General features: G+C 38.0%; 1 protein-coding gene across 1 annotated transcript in view; it reads right to left on the reverse strand.

Moving 5' to 3' along the window:
• The window catches only part of LOC104546460 (guanylyl cyclase-activating protein 3-like), a 34,481-nt gene extending 27,668 nt beyond the window's left edge, over positions 1-6,813 (reverse strand). The window contains exon 1 of the mRNA XM_010191858.1: positions 6,622-6,813. Within this exon, the coding sequence (XP_010190160.1) occupies positions 6,622-6,813 (192 nt within the window). The remainder of the gene's footprint in view (positions 1-6,621) is intronic.
• Positions 6,814-19,775: the final 12,962 nt, after the last annotated feature.

Genomic DNA, 19,775 nt, shown 5'->3' on the forward strand with positions numbered 1-19,775 from the left:
TCAGTTAATGTAAGAAGGAATGGGACGCTGTTTCCTCCTTCCACTCTTTGAACACTTATTTCCACCTGTTTATACATGTGTTAATTTGACTTTTTGTGTTGTTTGGTTTTGTTTAAAATTTCACTTATTTCTTCCTCCTTCTGGAAGGCTGGTATCTACTTACCTTATTTCTGCCCCTTCCTGTTTTTTGACTGTACTTTTCCCTCCGCATTTCTTGATTCTTTCTATTTATCTTTTAGAAGAAGTAATATGGTCTTCTGATTTCTGATCTAGGCAATAATTCAAATCTACTTTCCTTCCACTGCTCAGCTTTAAAAGTTGCTTTTTTTAAGGGGTGGGCAGGGAAGTAAAACTAGCTTTATTACTCTTTTAAAAACTTTCCAAATAAGAATAAAACCAGTGGTAATAAAGGAAAAAAAAATAGAGTCATTGCAACTGTCCAAAAATGCAGCTCAATAGATCTCAAGAGATTTTGCTTTGGAAAAGGTAGGGAAATAATTTTTTAAAAGGAGAGCGAAGACAGAAATATTCACACAATCTTCCAGTAGTGAAAGGGGGGAACATTAGTGCTTTAAGACTCTTGTCTAGCCCCACCTACAAGGAATCCAAATTGTTTATTAGATTTTTGAAAAGCTCTTCTCTTAAACAACCTAAATTACATTGAGAAGGGTCCAACAAATCCAGTTTTCTCAGTTTGAGTAATGCTGCACATCTGCTGGAAATTAATGAGAAAAAAACCCCAATTCCTGGTTACCTAACGCTTCTTATTTGAAATCACTAGGCCAAGGTCCTTTACTGTTCATGCTAAAACATACATTTCATGATGAAAATAGTCCAAGAATATTTCTTACTTGATTCAAGTCAAAGATGTGGAACACCTGCTCAACATTCAGGGTTCATATCACGTAAACCCAGTATTGTCTTAAATTCATGAAGAATAAGTTGCCTGGAGGGGCAACGTTTCATAAATTTCTGGTACCATTGACTGTTTTCTATTGCAGCAAAATCATCAGCTGATTCTCTTGCACCCATAGTACTGTCTGCCTCTTTCCTCTCCATTTATGCTGCAGTGTTTGCCTTGTGCAATGCTCCTATGTTCTCTAGCTCACCTCCAGCTAGAATTCACCAACAAACTGGGAGCTGTAAAACTGCCATAAACCTCTTAAAGATCCCTGCAGATCGGGAGTAGGTAAAAATAGAAACTCCACAGGATCTTCCTTATGACCTGTTTGAACTCAAGCAGGCTTGTCAATAGGTGGGTGCTTCTCTTTGTTCAGAGCCACCTCAACACCTTAAAGTGTTCCCAGGGCTGAACTTGCTTCTGCAGGGGCTCTCTTGAAGTCCAGGTGTGAAACTTGTGCTCACACTATGTGAGATCCTATGTCAGGTTTGCAGCCTCGGTAGTCTTGCTAAACTTACAATGCTTTGCACTAAAAATGTGCTGACTAAGATAATGCTTTGCACTAAAAATGTGCTGGCTAAGATGGCTTTGAATGCTTCCCAAACTGTGAAATGGTGTTGCTGTGCTTTGTTTGGAGGGCTTTGCCTTTAGCCTATCGGAAAACAGGGAGAATCATAAATCCTACAAAATACTAATGATATGTATGGTGACTCTGGTGTGGGCTAGTAAGTGTTCCTCCAGCTGAAGGAAGGTAATATATAAACAGATCATACAGTATCATAACATTATCAGTTGAAATAAATGTTCTGATAATCTCTTACAGGAAACATCAGGTTGTTTAAATGCAAAAACTGGTGAAATTCACACATCAGAACCTGAAGAAAGTATACAAATCAGAGCTAGTGAAATTCAGGAAGGAGACTTTTTAACTGAAGGCAAACTCTTCATGACTTTACAATTAAAAACACATACTTTGGAATTTGACTTAACCTCTTGTCTAAACCAAGCATGAATAAATAATTTTCATACAGTCTTAAAGTAAAAAGATCTAGGAACATGTGCTCATTTATATAATTCTGAAACAGAAAGAGCATGGGGAGCCACTGGAAAGTAATTGTATTTCTTCATTTGCATAATCCACTTAACACACGTTCTGTTCACACAGTCTCAGTGATGGGTTTTCAGATAATACAGTGATAGAAATTTGAATATTTAAAGCACGGCACTTTCAATATCATAGAAACTGGAAGCTGGTAGAGGCACCTTCAGCAATTTCAGGTTCAGGGAGAAGCATGCAACACACCAAAAATTCTGCTGTTTTTTTGAAATCTCACTTCCTAAATGCCAGATACACACTGCAAGAGATTAGATCCAAAATTCTTTTCCTCATCCAGTAATGTCAAAGATCTGGCACTGTTTTTTACCATCATGGCAGTAGACAAAATCTGATCCTGTAATAGAAGAAAAAACCCATGTAGACTTCAGAAAAAAAGAAAAGAGAAAACTAACTTTGCAATTCTTAACTTCAAAATATAATTGCATTGCAGTAGGCAAGATGTTAAGACACTTCATAAACTTGACTTAGGTGTAGTTTCTTTCACAAAAGAATTCTATCTGCTTATTCTGTTAAGAAAGAATTCATAGGAAAGAGTTAAATAGTTTCTGTTAACCAAATCAGGTAGGCTGTTATTCCCCTGAAGTATAAGGGAGGGTAAAGAGACTTGGTTCTTCTAACTTGGGAAGAGCTGAGTCATCTTGAAATAAGATCCTTCAGCTCTGCTAAGTGTGGAAAGGAGTCCTGAGATGGATTTCTGTATTAAGACCAGAACCCAGAAGATAAATGCATTTTGACTGTATTACACATAAGTCATGCTCTTGTTAGAGAAGTGTCGATATAGTCAGAATGATCGAGAACAGTGTGAGGATACTGTTACTGAGAAAGCCAGTGCCAAGCCATAAATATCTCATATGTGTTACTCTTGGCAAGCTGATATGCCAACAGCTCATTCTTCTTCTTACGTAGATTGGTTCCCTAAGCCAGCCTGAAGCCTCATGGAATGACTTCACAGGAAACATACATTACAACTGATAAATATACAAACTAAACAGATGTGATGTGAATCCCAAAAGGGAAGCTCATGAAATCCTGGCATGTGGCTTGAAAGGTCCTGGTCCTTGTTTGCCACAGGCTTTTCAGTGAGGCTCTCACAAGACTTTATTCAAGGCAAGAGAAAAATAAAACTGAGCTACAGCTTATCTAGATGCTATGTGTTGTATCTGAATCTTGTAGTTATTCTGTTGCCATTTCATAAAAATTATACTGTTGCTATTTAATCAGGAATAGATTTTTTTTCTATTTTTAAAAAGGAAATTTTAAAACAGTCAGGTAAAACATTCTGGTTCAATTTATTAATTTCTCTAAGTGTTTAAGCCTTTCCAGCCACTAAATTATACAAATAAATTGGACAAGGAGAAAAACTCACCAGCTTTTTATCTGAGAGTAGATGCCACATTCTTTGTATTATTTCCAACTACAAAAGGATACAGACTATACCATTCTAGGTATATGACTATTCTACATGTGCCATTCCAGTCCTGCCTTCTAAATAAATTTTCTTGGGCCTATTGCTGCAACAGTTCAATTAAGAAAATATACAAGAAAATCTACACCTCAGGTTACAGTAGCTAATGGAGGATTGTTACAACATCTTGCAGAACTGGAAATGAATATCAGATCTTTAGTGGGATCTCATTATTAAATAATGAAGTTATAAGCCTAGCATAAGCAGTTTTATAGTGAATTTTATGAAGCCCTAAAGGCCAAATCGTTGTTTAATTTCATTAAAATGGGGGGAAGAGTTCCAAACTGATAAAACATTGAAACTTCTTCTTCTGTCTAACATGGAACATTAATTAAACAAGCACTTCTGGGAACAGCAAAACAAAAACCTAGATTTGTACAGACTGTCTTTTATCCCCTCAGTCTCCACACCCTTGTACCCCAGCTCCGCCCTGTATCCTCACCAGGCAAAAGAAAAAAAGTGCTTGATTATTTTGTCAGCCAGCTGTTGCTTTAAACAATGAATAAAAGCTGAATTGTGCATGAGTGGGGCATTCATTCTGGGTGTGTCCCTGCTACCCAGCTGCCAAGAGAAGAGGATCAGAAACTGATGGATAGGACTATGTAACATGCAAACTCTGATGTTTGTATACCCTGACAAGTTTAAGGGATATGTCTTAATATTCATCAGTTAATTTAAGCAAGATACTCCATGAATGCTACAGTATTTGTACTGGGAGGGAGGGCCTGCCATTACTAACTTGTAAAAAACCAACCAACCAAAAGACAAACCCCAACCAAATCACCCCAGAAACCTCAAGAAGCTCCCCACCTTTTTGGTTTGGAGTTCTTTCCCTGTTTAGACAGGTTCCAGGTTCACCTAAGGCTTGTCTTCACAGAGTGACCAGCTACTTTTGCAAAATACTTTCTCCTTACAGAAATGTACTCTAAAAGAGAGTACTTTTCTAAAGAACCTAGATATAGAAAAGTATTCTTCACAACTGTAACATGAAGAAAACTGTTATTACAGATAGTATTACAAAGACTGCAATTAGTAGAGAAAGTAGAATGGGATAAAGAGGTAGAGAGCAACTGTGCCCCGAAACTTTGTATCTAATTTATTCTACACTCTCTGCCTGTAGTGGGTGCATCATTTACTGAGTACAGTGGATATTTTCAAATGTATAGATCAATATCAGCAGTAGTGGCAAGTTCTCCTAGGCGTTTCTGTTGGCACAAAACTATTTGAAGGGTACTTTCTTCTTCCTTCTCCATACCTTTAGTTATCTCATGACACACACTCAATTTCACAATGCCTATGGTCAGTCCTGCACTTGTATGCTATAATCTTGACAGAAGTCAAATTCTCAGGATGTGTTTATTTCACATTCCAGTTTTCTGAAGAGTAACTAAAACCAGCTGCAGACTCAATTTTCTGAAACATCCTCAAGTCACTAGTTGCTTTGAAAGCATTTGTCCAAAATTTTGGAAATATTTAAAAATATTTTTCAAGAGCACTTGAAATGTCAAGGGCTTTCTGCAGTACACATTAAAGCTAAACTGGAAAAGTTCTTAGATGAGCTTTTGTCTCTCTTAGATGAGACACTGTCCATGCATGGTACCCAAGAAAGTTAGCATGATAAAACTTTACTGGAGAACATAATGCATTGATTTATCAATTGAAAAGAACACAGTAAGCTGACAATTTCTGTCAGTCAGTTTCTATGTTTGTGGACTAGAAGTTTGCTCATCATCTGTAATTACCACATTTATTGTGTTAGGTGATGCTAGTTAATAAAATTCCAGTATGTTTAACCATCTGGTAATTGGTAGGGGGAAGAAAAGAGCATGTGGTGAACCTGATTTTATAGGAACAGTACTTTTAAGATTATGTAAGAAAGAATTACATAATACCAAAAAAGCAAGCAGAATTGTGTGTGTGTGTGTGTGTGTAAAGACGCCCAACAAGAAAATGGTGTAACAAAAGTACTGACTCTGGGGATTCTTAGTCTACTGGGCACCATACAAGAAATTAAAGATTGGATGTAAAAACAAACAAGGTACCTTATAGTCTCAGCATTTTCTGAAACAAATATAATTAATTTCATAATAAAGAACAGAAAGGCCATTTCTGGGAATTGAAACTGTCTGGAGTAGTTCTGGCTGCAATTTGGACCAGTTTTAACCTGCCACTAAAGTCATTCATGTAATGTAATAACACATTTTTCATTACATCTCTGAATTCATTGAGATCAATGGCGTGGGTAGAGAACACTAATGCTTTTTCTTTTATTCTTGTTAAAATAAATTTTTATACCACAATGGCCCCATCTGTTCTATTAGCTGGAAGTAGACTTTGATTGTGTAGTATTGACAATTCAGCCTAAACCTTATTTCAGTCAAGGACAAACAATTTTGTAAGAATTACAGATGACTCCACTTCTTTTGTAACATTTGTTAGAAAGTGTTATTTTGTCTTAGGGAGAAGATAACAACGCACAGTCCTCTGGATTGTTCTCATGGCTGGAAGGAGCCTGTATGAACACCAAGTTTGAAAACATAAGACAGTAAGGCAACTAACAGCCACTGGATGACTTCGAGATGACCTAGGATGTTAACCAGTAAAACTGGGATGATGGATCAAAATCAGACAGATGTGTCTTTGGAAAAAGGGGATTGACTGATACCAAACTAAGCCACAGAAGGTGCTTGGAATGAATCCAGCGGCAGAAGGTGACAGAAGGAATCATATTGTGTCTATGTTGCATATTCTTAAAGCATTAATACCTGTGGATCCAGCCAAACACTTACTGCTCTAAAAAAGATTTTTCAAGCAGAGTTACATAAATACAAACTTGGATTTTTAGCACACACTGAAAATAATTATAAAAATTCAGGTTTCAAAGATTAGAAACTATTCAGCATGTATCAGAATGACAATATGCAGTTTTCAAAATGGCAAAATGTATTGGGAATGGAGCATTCAAAATTGTTTGCTTGCCACTCATGTTTATTTGCCTGTAGTTTTCTGTTGAACCACCCCTGAATCACTTCCATTACCTTTGAATAGTCAGCATCGCCAGCACTCTGAGAAATGTCACTGAATGCATCAAATTATACAGCCATATAAAAGCCAGGAAGTTTAAGAATTAATTCTTACCTTATTCATGTCAAATGTGTGAAATACTTGATCAACATAACTGTTAGCTTCTGGAGTAAGTCCGTGTAGATCCAGGACATGTTTAAATTCATGCAGACAAAGTTGTCCAGATGGGCACTCCTTCATAAATTTTGTGTACCAGTGGTGAATTTCCATAGCATTAATGTCATCCGCTGACCCAGCGGCACCCATAGCATCAAACATACCAGGTAACCTTCTTCAGTATTTATTCATCCAAATGTTCACTCTTGCTTCCCAACAGTGATTTTTCAAACACCAACTCTGCCTCTGAGAGCTACTTTAAACCTCTTACAGATCACTACCAATATAGACTAAGTAAATATAGCACCCTAGCAAGATTACTGGCGCCCAGTTTTAGTGCACCATGGTTTTATCATCTGATTACAGACTTTGTGCACGGTCAGTTTGCAGATCCTCAGCAGGACATGAGGACCGATTATGCTGATTCTCATCTTACGTTGGCATCTGTGGTGCTAAAGCTATGTAAACTGGATGAATATTGAATAAGCAACACACATAGACTTTGAGAGTAGTTTCTAAACCTTTGTTTTTGTAATTCACAAGGTTTTGACTAATCCATTAGCACCATTTTAATATTTGGATACTTTTTGTGGAGCTGCCTTGTAGAAACTGACTTTTCATTTTTATTAATTCTGTGTATACTGTGGTCCAGAGCTTACCTTATAGGCCAAAACTGCAACATGATTTGACCTGGATCACCTGAAAAATACTGAAAGCATCTGTACAATAAGCATAAAAAACTTATCATTGTCTTTAAACAGCAGTTCTACAAGTCTCTGAGTCTTGCATAAGTCAATGTTGTCCTAAAAACTGCACCCCCACTGTCTCTGCTCATTCAATCCCATGCTTTCCCTTCTCTTAGGCCAGTGTGTGTTTGTGGTTGCATTTGCAAGAATAGATCCAGTCAAAAGCTCATGATGAAACTGAGTACTAATAAATATAGATAGCCTTAGACAACATTATTAAAATTTGTCATTGCTTGGTCTCACAAAATGTTGGGTTGCACAAGAGAACAGATTTAGCAGGGTTGGAAAAGGGTGGCCAGGAGTAAAGGGGATGTAGGACTGCTGCTTCTGCTGGTTGAAATTGTTTGTGGAAATTTGTAATGTCATAATGTCTGTGCTGTATAGCGGTACATAGCAGTTTCGAAACATATTTATAACTGCATTGCATAAACCACAGTCTGCAGTCTGCTAAGAAAGGAGAGAATGGGGAAAAAAATGCACCTGGATGCCTGGAGGACTTCAATAGTGACATATACTGTAGCTATCACTAAAAGGTGATTTTTCTAATCTCTAATTTTTCTTTGTACCACTTTCAACAGACTCCCTAGAGCAACAATAGCTGTCTGCTAACACATGCTGTCAGCTATAAGATCAAGGCCTTCAATACTGAAGTACCAGGGATTATCTTTGTAAAATACTGAACAAAAACAGAATAAATCTGAAACGTGAAGTAGTATTTGGAAATACTCCATTTGAAAATATCACTAGCAGGCAAAGAATGCTGTATTTGTAATAACCAAGAAGAGCGAATGAAAGAAATGTAGCTTGAAGTAGCAATACCTTCAGTCTTTTAGATTTGTTCATCAAATCTAAATTTTTAATAGCTAGTAATTGGAAATGCAAACACAGAATTGTCCAAGTGTATACTTACCAAATTTCTTGTTTAACAAAAAGAGGAAGTGCTTTAAAACTCAAATGTTACTTGCAGTTCCTTTTTTTTTTCCCCAGAAATAACAGCAGTATTCAACAGGAAAAGACCCAAAGGTTTCAACCATGGGTTTCAGGAGCCATAGAAAATTAGGTTTTTTGTAAATGCAGGAGTCTAAATAATTTTTTTTGTACATTTTCATTTTCAAATGTCCTTCTGAAGAAGGTGACAGCATAAATGTGAGTATCAAAGACTAAGCCATCTCAGTCCTTGAAAACATACATATCTCTTTCACATGTGTATTGGGTTTGTGTGAGGTGCTTTTGGTAGCAGAGGAGGGGCTACAAAGGTAGCTCCTGTGAGAAGCTGCTAGAAGCTCCCCTGGCTCCACTTCGGACACACCTCTGGCCAAGGCCAAGCCAATCAGCACCTCTGAGAATGATGTATTTAAGAGGGGTGTAGCACATGGACACCCTGTGTGGCCTTGGCCCAGCCAGTCTAGTCCAGCCCAGCCCCAGCCCCAGCCCAAGCTCAAGCCTGTCTGCAGCCCCAGCCCAAGAGCCAGGAGCTCTTCAGAAACCAACAGCAGAAGCCAGCAGTGGAGAGAGGAGTGGGATGTGACAGAAACAACTACAAAACATCAAGAAGAATGGAGGGGGAGGAAGTGCACCAAAGCAGTGGTTCCACTGCAGCCTGTGGTGAGATGGCAGATTGACCTGCCTGCAGCCCATGGAGATTAATGGTGGAGTAAAGAACGATCTACAGCCTGTGGAGGACCCCACGCCAGAGAAGGTGGTTGCCACTGAAGAAGGTCATGATTGCATGGGAAGTTTGCACTGGAGAGGTCTGGGTGTAGGACTGCTCCCCACAAAAGGACTCATATTGAAGAATTTTGTGGAGAACGGTCTCCTGTGTGATGAACACCATGTTTCGAGCAGAAGAAGAGTGTGAGGAGTCCTCCTTACCTCGGAAGAAGGAGGAGCAGCAGAAACACCATGTGATTAACTGACCGCAACCCCCATTTCCCATCCCCCTCCACCACTGCTGGGGAGGAGGCAAGGAAATCAGAAGCAAAGCTGAGCCCGGGAAGAAAGGAGAGGTGAGGGAAAGTGCTGACTTTAAGAAATTTATCTCTTACTGTTCTACTCTTAATTTACTGGTAACAAATTAAATTGTTTTGTTTTCCCCAGTTTGAGCCTGTTTTTTGCCTGTGACCATAACTGGTTGACCAGCAAATCATTTGTTATATTTTTTCCTCCTCATCCCATTGGGAGAGAGGAGTGGGTGAGCAGCCATGTGGTGCTCAGTTGCCTGCTGGGTTTAAACCACAACAATATGGCATGGAAGAATCTCCTAACTCTGTTGTGTTTGTCCCTGCAGAAGACAAGGTTAAAGTGCCAGAGAAATCCACATTTTATTTAAGTAACTCTTCAAGATAATAATCAAGCTGTTCTAAATGATCTATTTGTGGAATCTGTAAAAAACTTAAATATTACACTGCAGCATTTGACAAAATAAGTATATGAACAAACATGACTTGCTTATCAACAAAGGTCGTAATTAAAAAAGAAGTAAGAGAGAACTCCCAGAAGACTTGAAGAAGCAGTGCAATAACCCAGAATAATATGGAAAGCCAGAATTAAGTGTAAGCAGGGGAAGAAACTGCTTTTAAAGGAGTTCGTGCAGGCCACATTCCTTTTAGGATAGCTTTACTGAGGGATTATAGTGATGAAGTTCACACAGATTAGAAGGGTTATGCTGGCAACACTGTTCTTCTTAGCAGTTTAATTCTGTCCTTGCTTTCACTCTGAGGAAAAGACACTTCTCTAGCTAAAGCACAGTTTTCTTAGACGTATCGTATCTGCACACCTAGGTTAGTTGGGGATTATATTTCTTTACGCATATGACCCTACAAGCAAAGTCCAGAAACAGAATGAGAGAGAATGCAGAGGTAGTGAAGAACTTGCATGGTAGATCTGCAGGTAAAAGGGGAGCAAAAGCAGCTAGAAGAGGAAAAAAAACATATAGCAGAGAGACTGACAGGACTTTCAGAATGTAAGGGACTTCAGAAAAGGATGAAAAAAAATCTGCCATAAAAGAAGTGTGAGGCCTGAAAAGAAGCTAAACTTATGCATCAGACAGAATTTAATTCCAAAGACTTAAATCTAGTATCAACAGTTGTACACAGAAATCTATTGCCTGGGTAGTGTCTGTATCAAATATATATTATGTGCTTAGTTTCCTTTGAACACAACTGAGAAAAAAAAACCAGGTCATTTGGAGCTTCTCAGCCCTGTACCAGATGATACCTGCACTTAAACCTTTATATGTAAGGGAAGTGACTCAAGGCCACTAACACAGGTTATGAAATAAAGGCCCTTGAGTCTCTGATAAACTGTACCTAGGAAATTTCATGTTTTCTATGTATGATGCTATGAAAAATAAGGGAAAATTTAATGAAGCATTTAAAAAATAAAAATTGCAGACAATGAGGACAACATTCTCAAGACAGAGAAATTAAGAGCTATTTTATGGAAACATTTCAAGAGACTAAACACTGAGGGTCTCACTAAGGGTCTCTCAGTGTTGTATGTTAGCACCATCAGTCTCTACAATCCACAGGAATAAGATGCTTGGTCTTTAAGGATGTAGGAAGACAGCACCATTTAGAATTTTTATCTGATTCTTTTGTTATGGTGACAGGCAGCGATCTTAACTGTGGCCATAAAAATTGCAGATTACCAAACTGAAAGGTCTTATTTTCCTTTAACTTCAAGACAGCCTTTCTGGAATTCTTTGAAATGTTCCTGCAAAATAATTTAGAGAAAGGATCACTCAGATTTCTTTAAAAAAAGAAGAACAAACATTTCTGTAATTATACTGTGGAACTCATTATCACAAGGTGGTATGGAAGCTAAAAATAAATATGAGTTCAAAAAGAAATTAGATAATTTCATGGAAGAAAAGACCATTAAACCCGCTTATCGAACTTGTTATTTGATTGAGTGGCCACAGACTGCTGGAAGCAGAGAGGATGACTGAGCGGTACTCGTTCCCTAGGCACGTGCTCCTGGCTATTGCCCGAGACAGAAAAGTAGATCAGAAGTACTTGTGGCCTGACTAGTGAGGTACAGCTATTTATATATACCAGACATGATCCAAAGAGTGTCTAATTGGCTTATCTTTGTCCAGCTGGTGGTCAGAGTGAATGAATAGAAAGCATTTTGGAATAAATGGTGCCTTTTTGAAGGTCCTATCTTAGATGGATGTCTGGGTACAATGCAGGCAAATCCAAGTTTATTTGTAATTTTCACATTTATCATAAAAGCATTGATGTAAATTATTTTTTCTGTACAGTTTCTATTTGCACTTTCCCATCTTATTTTTTTTTTGCACACAGGCTTAGTGCTTCCTTGCTAGGACCCTTTCTGTTTTAATTTGCCTGTAAGCTTCTCAGTGTGCCTGTATGTGAAAATACGCAGCCGTGAATACATGGTAATAAATCTGCAAATTAATAGCTTATTATTGTGTTATGTCCTATATCTGTTTTCTTAAGTGACAAAACAATACACATGCAGAAATCTGTCTTCTACCAAAGTCATGATGCATACAGGGAGAAAACAGGGCTTCATTGATATCAGCTAATAAGAAAAAAATCAGGAAGTGTTGTGATAGCCTACATTGGGGAGATGACTAGATGGCAATTAACTTCTTCCTTTACTATTGTCTTTATTATTATAAATTAATTTGAAGTGGTTCTCAAACTTAGATGCTCTTAAAATTAAGTTGAGTTGTTTCTAAATTGTTGGTAAGGTTATTTCAGTAATATTCTAATGCTGCTAAAGTCCTTCATAAACTATTAAAGTGACATTGTTATGTTTCTGGGACTCTTTTATAAACATAGACACTATTTTATCTTAAAAATAAAAACCAAAACCAAGAGGCAACCATGCCCTTCCCTCTACCCTACATGGAAAAAGAGATAGGACAAATAAAAGTTATTCCTCTTTCAGAAGGATACTAAATATCATAAAATTCACCAAAATGTATTAATAAAACAATTTAAAAATTAATATTTTTAAACTGATTATACAAATATAAGTTGAAGAACATACGTAACATGCTTAGGACTAGTAGCCTTGAAAAGAAATCCTACATTTAATATGACATAGTTTGATTTGACAGCAGTAATTGTATCTAATCTCTCAGTCCTTGCTGGAGTAGAGTCTGGGATTATCTAAGTGGCAAGATTAGTGCTACATGAACGCGCACAGGAATTCACAGCACACAAAGCATCATGATCCCTCTGAGCACCTGGGTGCAGACAGACTTGGTGGGAAATGGGAGCAGATTCAGCTCCAGAGCACCAGGGTTTGTCTCCCAGGCTACAAATAATCCATAGATGGGCATCTATGCTATCTATATGCATCTATTACAGACGGACTTGCCACTAAGTCTGGAAGCCCAGGACAGGCCACATTGTTCTTCTTTTGTTCTATAACTATAAATATCTGAAATTAAATGTAATTTACTCTGTGAAGGCATTTTAGTAATTCTGCCATCTTTCCCCTCAAGCTACTAAGATTTCCTCAAACAGCTATGTTTGCAACTCACAGCTTTGCTGAGGTTTTCTAGCATTCTCTGCTTTGTAGATGGAGCAAGTGAGGGACAGAATTTTTCTCTTCTTTTTTCGTTTTGTTTTTAAAATGGAGTGAAATAATCTTTCAGATCTAAAGAGACTTTTTTTCATATTCTGGATAAAGGCAACCCTGCACCCCCACTAAAATATGTTTCTACTGAGAACTCCTATTCTGCATGTAGAAAATTACTAGCTAATAACCCGTCATAGTTAATAACCCATAACAGAGGACATGAAAGAATGGCCTGTAAAGTACATCTATGGTTCCTGTCTGGTCAACAGCCACTGATGCAGAATGGACTCAGGTGACTACATTAACTTACTTTATAGCATATTCAAAAAGTTTCATCTGAACCTCTGCCAGCCACAATGCCAGGTTTTTTACGTTGTTGAGGTTAGACTGAAAAAGCTTTGAAGTTTTGTTTTCCTGTTTTTCTGTCAGAAAGACCCCAAATAGTTGAGAGCAAGAACTGTTAATAGTATAGGATGAAGAAAACAAAAATGAAACCAATATCTTTTATCTTACTATCAGCATTTGGTATTACATCCTGAGAGGCAATCCACAAAAATAAAACCAGCATGGAATTTAATTTAAAAGAAAGATGTGGGGAAATATTTTGACCTTTTATACTTTATATTCCTCAAGAGGAATTTCATCACCACTGTGCTATGCAGCACTGACTGAGCTGCAAAGTTGTCTCACACCACCACAGCAATCTCAAAGATAGTTCCTGACTGCTGTAATTCTTGACAAATTTTAAGATATGAAAAATATCAGTAGGCACATTATTCAAATGTTTTTTTCACTGAGTATTGACAGAGGGTATTCCTCTGTGTTTCAGTCTGAAAACCTGACAAAAACACATGTTAGAGAATTTACTCCTCACAAAGAAGTTGCACTCTGAGTAGGGAGGCGCAACTTTGGTGCTTTTAGAAGAAGAATGTATGTGCTTAATCAGTACATGCAATTAAAATAAAGGCACAGGAAATCTGGTAGTGCTTAGAAAGTAAATATCACTGCTTCCAGACAATTTTGCTGATGTATTACAGATTTCTTTTTTGCATTTTTAAAGCATTTTTGCATATTTTCATCATAATGTAATAGGTCACCATATCAGCATTCACTGTTAAGAGTAAACCACTTGAACTCTAAGCTCTGAAAAATTGGACTCAGACTTGCAAACGAAATTTGAAAAGAAAGGAGAAAAATTGTTTTGGATTCCAAAGTCATTTGAAAGTTTAATGTAATGAAAAGTGCTCTCTAGCTTAAGAAGTTGAGGTTACATAGTGGGTGTTTGTGAAATCAAGTAGGTTCCTCTCAGTCATTATACTTAGGTGGAAATAGAGACCTCAACTGATCTTCCCATTACATGAACTGCTATTTTAAGGAAGTCTATAATCTGTTCAAAACTTCCATTTTCTTAGACTATACAATATCCACTGAACTGATAGAAAGTCCCAGGAAGATACAGAATGGCAGGAAAAAATTCTTATTCCTTAAAAATCACATGTTCAGCATGCAACAACAAGCATGAAGATTTTACCAAATTCTTTTCCATAGCAGATACAAGAAGGGAAAAATATTCTAAGTACTCCAAGTTAATTTACTTACTGAACCAGGCCTCATCCTTGAAAAGCACATCACACTGAAGCATGTGAACAAGTCTTGACAGCAAGTGTTCTTTGCACAAGCCTGGAAAACTGACCTTTAATAGTCTAATACTGCTTCTCTCAAAGTTCTTAAAAATCACCACATTTATGTGATTTGTCTAAGACACAAGATACACTGCCTAAAGCAATTCCTTTAAATCTGAAAATTTACTCAAAGATAACTACTGTGGCTTTGCACTGATAAGTTTGAGACCAAATTTTCCAGCCTGTTGTCAAATAAATTAATATATCCACAGCCCCCCCAGAATCACAAAAAAATATTTAAGTGAATAAATTCTCTCTGTATTAATCTTTTGATGGTCTTGACTGCCATGATATTTTGCAACACTAACTGAAAGCTTAAGCCTAGCTCAGGTTTTCTGAATTAGGTTTAACCTTTTTGTCTACTGCACATAAGAAGGTTCTCTGGAGTATTAAACATACTTCTGTTAATAAATTCAAGAATATAAATCAAAGAATGCTCTCTTCCTTGGAAAGTAACATCCACAAAGAATAATTACATCTACTTAGTGGCACATCATCTTGGAATAGTAATGAATTTTGGATAATATTTTTTCCTGGATGTAGCATGATTCTGACTTCTGTAATTGTTCAGGAGGAATCTCTGATTGTTCTTGTTTAGAAGGAAAACTAATTAGTATTTGCATTCAGGAGGTGAGTATTATGAGAGTCTATAAAAGGAGCCAAGAGAAGGCTTTAGAACAACTGAACAAAAGCAAATAGAGAGAGAACACCAGTTAAGTTTATTAGAGTATGGAAGTCCTAGATGAGCGAACCAACTCTTTACCATCATCTGGTGAATAACAACAATTTCACAGCTGAGTTATTCTTCTATGGCTTAAAGGTGACATTGGAGTATTTAAAAATAATAAGTCTGTGGTATTGGAGAAAAAGGCCAGGACAACTGATAAACCTGTCTTCTGATACTAATGTAAGTTTCAGATACTTTGATTAAGATGAAGCTCACCAGAGGACCCATAACAGGCTCTTAATTCTGTAGATTGATTCCTGAAAAAGTTTGAAAAACTGGAGTTTGCATCTGTGACAGACATCAGAGAATGTGAATGAGTGCTTTGGACAACCAGCTGCTGGCATCTTCCAGTAACACAAGCCACCAATAAACATGTATAGGCAGAAAACTTTCCTGATGCTGCAAGACAGCATAAGACAAAACATAAAAAGATCCCTGAAAACAAATCTGTATGTTTCTTGGGTCCTTGATGGGGAAGCAATTCAAACTTCTCATGAAAATATCTGGTCTTCTCCTTTCACTTTAAGGGTGCCTGGAAGCTGTTCCCTTTCTCAATTGAGTTAGCAATATGCAGAAGGTTAAAGCAGCTTATTAACAGGGGCAGAGTGAGCTGCAGCTTCTCTGAATGGTGCTGTAGTCCTGTTTTCTGTGTTCATCATGCATCTGCTAAGTTTTAGAAACAAATGGGTAACAATTTGTCCACAGAGACAAAATATAGCAGCTAAGCACATGTAACGAGGACTGGTAAAAATAATCAAGCTGAGCAGTTGTACTTACCAAAAGTGACTCCTAAAGCGTACCAATTTCTGTTGTAAATGATTGTGGTGGGTTGACTGTGGCCAGCTGCCAGATGCCCACTGAGCTGCTCTCTCATTCTGCCTCCTCAGCAGGATGGGGCAGAAAATAAGATGAAAAAGTTCACAGGTCGATATAAAGACAGGAAGATCATTTACCAATTACTGTCATGAGCAAAACAGACTTGGAGAAAATCAGGTTAATTTATTCCCAATTAAAACAGAGTACCGTGCTGAGAAAAACAGACAAATAAAACCACCACCTTCTACACAGTCACCCTTTTGTTATCTCTAAACTTAACTCTCTCTTTCCTGACTCCTTCATCTGCTCCCCATGAGCAGCACAGGAGATGGAGGACTGGGACTGTGGTCAGTCTGTAACAGCTCCTCTCTGCCTCTCTTTCCACCTTCTTCAGGGTGGCTCCTTCCCATGAGCCACAGCTCCTTCAAAGTAGGGGCTGCAGGAGAACCAGGTGCCTGGAAAGCATTCTGCCCTCCTCCTTCTCTGACTTTCACAGAATCATAGAACATTAGGAGTTGGAAGGGACCTCGAAAGATCATCCAGTCCAAGACCCCTGCCAGAGCAGGATCACCTAGATTAGGTCACACAGGAATACATCCAGACTTTGGTGTCTGCAAGGCTGTTTCTCACACTCTGCTTCTCACAGACTGTGCTGCATTTTGTCCTTTCTTACACAGGCTTTCCCTAATGGCTTTGCTGTGGGGCCCGGCTGTGCCCTGTCAGTCGGAGCAAGTTGGAACCAACTGTATCCGACACGGGGCAGCCCTGGCCACTCCTCACAAAGAGCACCCTGCAGCCCCTCGACACCTGCACCATGTACCTTGCTTCAACCAAAGTTTCAGTGCAGCTAAGGAAGGGGACAAAAGCAGACCCTGCCTACACTGAGAAACAGGAAAGGTCAACCACTTTCCTTAACAAAACTCATAGAAAAACTGTGTCAATGCACACCTGGATACCAATTCTGAAACATCGTCACATGTCTGTGTCTCAGTCAGTGTTACTGTGGTCCCCAATGAAATAGGAACTCTGCCTGCATCTGTATGTCAAAAGTACTTAAGAAAGCAGGATATTCCCCCTATTTAGAGTAACAAAATATTAGGAAAATACCTCATACAAGGAAAAGTGTGCTTACAAGACTTCAATGCACACCATTCCATTAGAAAAGCTAGCAGAAAATTTACTTAGTGGGCAGTTTCCAATTTAGTACACATTTAAGTAACAGAAGTCTTCTCAATTCTATGAATATTAATGCTGGTTTTTTCAACCATGGATACTAAAGATGTTACTAAGCCATCTGGCAGCCATCATGTGTAATTTGCTGTGTTTAAAATTAAAGAACTGGACTGCAAGCCAACTATTTGTGCTATCCAGTGTGTCTTCATTATGTGTCTGTGATATCTGAAGCCATTAATGTGTCTTCCACACAGTGCCAGCAGAAGAACAGAAAGCTTTTTTTACTCTCAATTTACATAAATGATGGAAAAAGTCCATGTTTTACAAAATACTTCCTCATATTTCAGATAAGAAGCTGCAGCACAGAAAGAGATTTGTCTCCAAGCTGCAGTGAAATGGTGCTGGGGTCAGAAATAGTGCATGCAGACTGACTTAGTCATTGGGCATCCCAATGATCAGATTTCCTCCCACTCCATTTGCTTGGAAGGGGTGCAGAAGAGCTTGCCTTCTGCTGTGGGGATGTGACAGCTTCCAGTGAATGACATACAGTATTATTTACTCATTTCACTAGCTGCATGCACAGTGGTTGTGAGTTTGGTGAGGAGGGCAAGAGTAGCAACAAAGAAAGGGGATGAAGGAGGATCTTCTTTCAGGCAGAATATTTCTGTTGTTTAGTCTGCATTGCCTAGTAACCCTGCTTGAATTATTGAATTATTTATTATGGATGCAAATCAATCGTGGATGCTCTTTCAATAAATTAGGTGCAACTCAAATCACAGGCAGAGGCTTAACACACCTGGAAACCGTACTTCAAGATTGTGTGAGACACTAACCCTACCTTATACATTCAGTTATTGTGGCACTGAACTTACAGAGTAAGAGAGGCTGGCTTCTTACAAGCTTAATTTTACCTGCAAAAAGTCTGACTGTAAAGGCTGACACTGCTGGCTTTTCAGATACCTCTACTTCTGACATTAAGGCAGCCATACTTTCCCACAGAACAGTGTTAAAACTCTGGCTTTAATGCATCTCTCCCTACTGGCAGAAAGGTCACCTTAGGGAACCACTGGTACTTCTGGCAATTTTATTGGACATCTGCTTCAGGCATATTGGACATCAGTTTCAGGCATATAATTATGATAAGGCTACAATATCACTCTTTTATATCACACATTTGAAAAGATTGTCTAATGCATCAACTTAAATCCGACAATTCAACTGCAGCATGCTCATATTCTTTTACATCTACCAAATCAAAGAATAACAGAACAGAGAAGTCAAAGTTATTAAAAGTTTTTTTGAGGAATTTCAGTATTTCTTCTAATCTAGGAATTGTTTTTCTCCTCTCAGAGAATGACTTTGAGCAATTATATTAACAGTCTTAGTGACGTAGCTGGCCACAGTACCTATATTCCCTGAAACAGAAATGTCATCATTTTGCTAACAAATATCTTTAAAGCATCTTCATATCTACTTTTTCAGTTCAGAAGTTGAAGTGGTTTTGTCTATTTAATCTTAGTTTCTATCTGTATTTTTTCTTTATTTTAAGAAGAATCTACTAAGCTATGCTTTATTCAGTTCCTCTTCAATGAGAAAGTCTCCTGGAGAGCAGAAGCCTTAATGGGACCAGGTGCTCTTTATACTTGACCTAGAGCTCCTTAGTATTAATGACTGGTGTAACAGGAGTCTAGAATATAATTCTAATATCATAATATTAGAATTCCCTAATTCTATCATTTGCTTAGTACATCACTCCTTTTTGTTTCAGGAGATAAATGGTCTGAAAAATATCTAAAAATCTTTCTGCTTCTGTCTTCAGAACCTGACATAACACTATTTTGTTACGACAGAGCAAGCAGTCTCAGAAGCCAAATCTGCAGGTGAGTTGATTTGGTATTTTACTCTTTATGTGAAACACATAGTGCATGATGAGCTACATTAAAAATGCAGTAAAAAGTGAGAAAGTGTTGCAAAGAGAGTTTAGATAGTGTTGCTGCCACAGTGCATCTAGTTTAAATTCTATGCGCGATATTTCAAAGTTATACTCTCAAACACCCATTCCTCCTTCAAATCTGGTAGAAGCACAGCATCTGCCAAAAACTTATGTATTCAGTTTATGCAATTTCCTGACCAATGAGTTCAGCATTAAACCTAAGATTTCCTCCGTCATCCAAGGACAAACTACTTGCACCTTCACTCTTAATTCTATTCACTGTCCAGAAGAAACAGTCTTTCACTCCCTGAAAAAGAGTCCTGAACACCCGCAGGGAGCATGGCTATTACTGGCTTCAGAGAGAGACATAAGAGGTAGTACGAGATGAAAATCCTCATTTCACCCTGCTAAATCCACCATTGCACTATGGTGATGTGACAGGAAAAGAGCCAAATACCTGCCACTTTCATCCTGCT

This window comes from Mesitornis unicolor, unplaced genomic scaffold, assembly GCF_000695765.1.
Source record: "Mesitornis unicolor isolate BGI_N332 unplaced genomic scaffold, ASM69576v1 scaffold12379, whole genome shotgun sequence".
NCBI lineage: Eukaryota > Metazoa > Chordata > Aves > Mesitornithiformes > Mesitornithidae > Mesitornis > Mesitornis unicolor.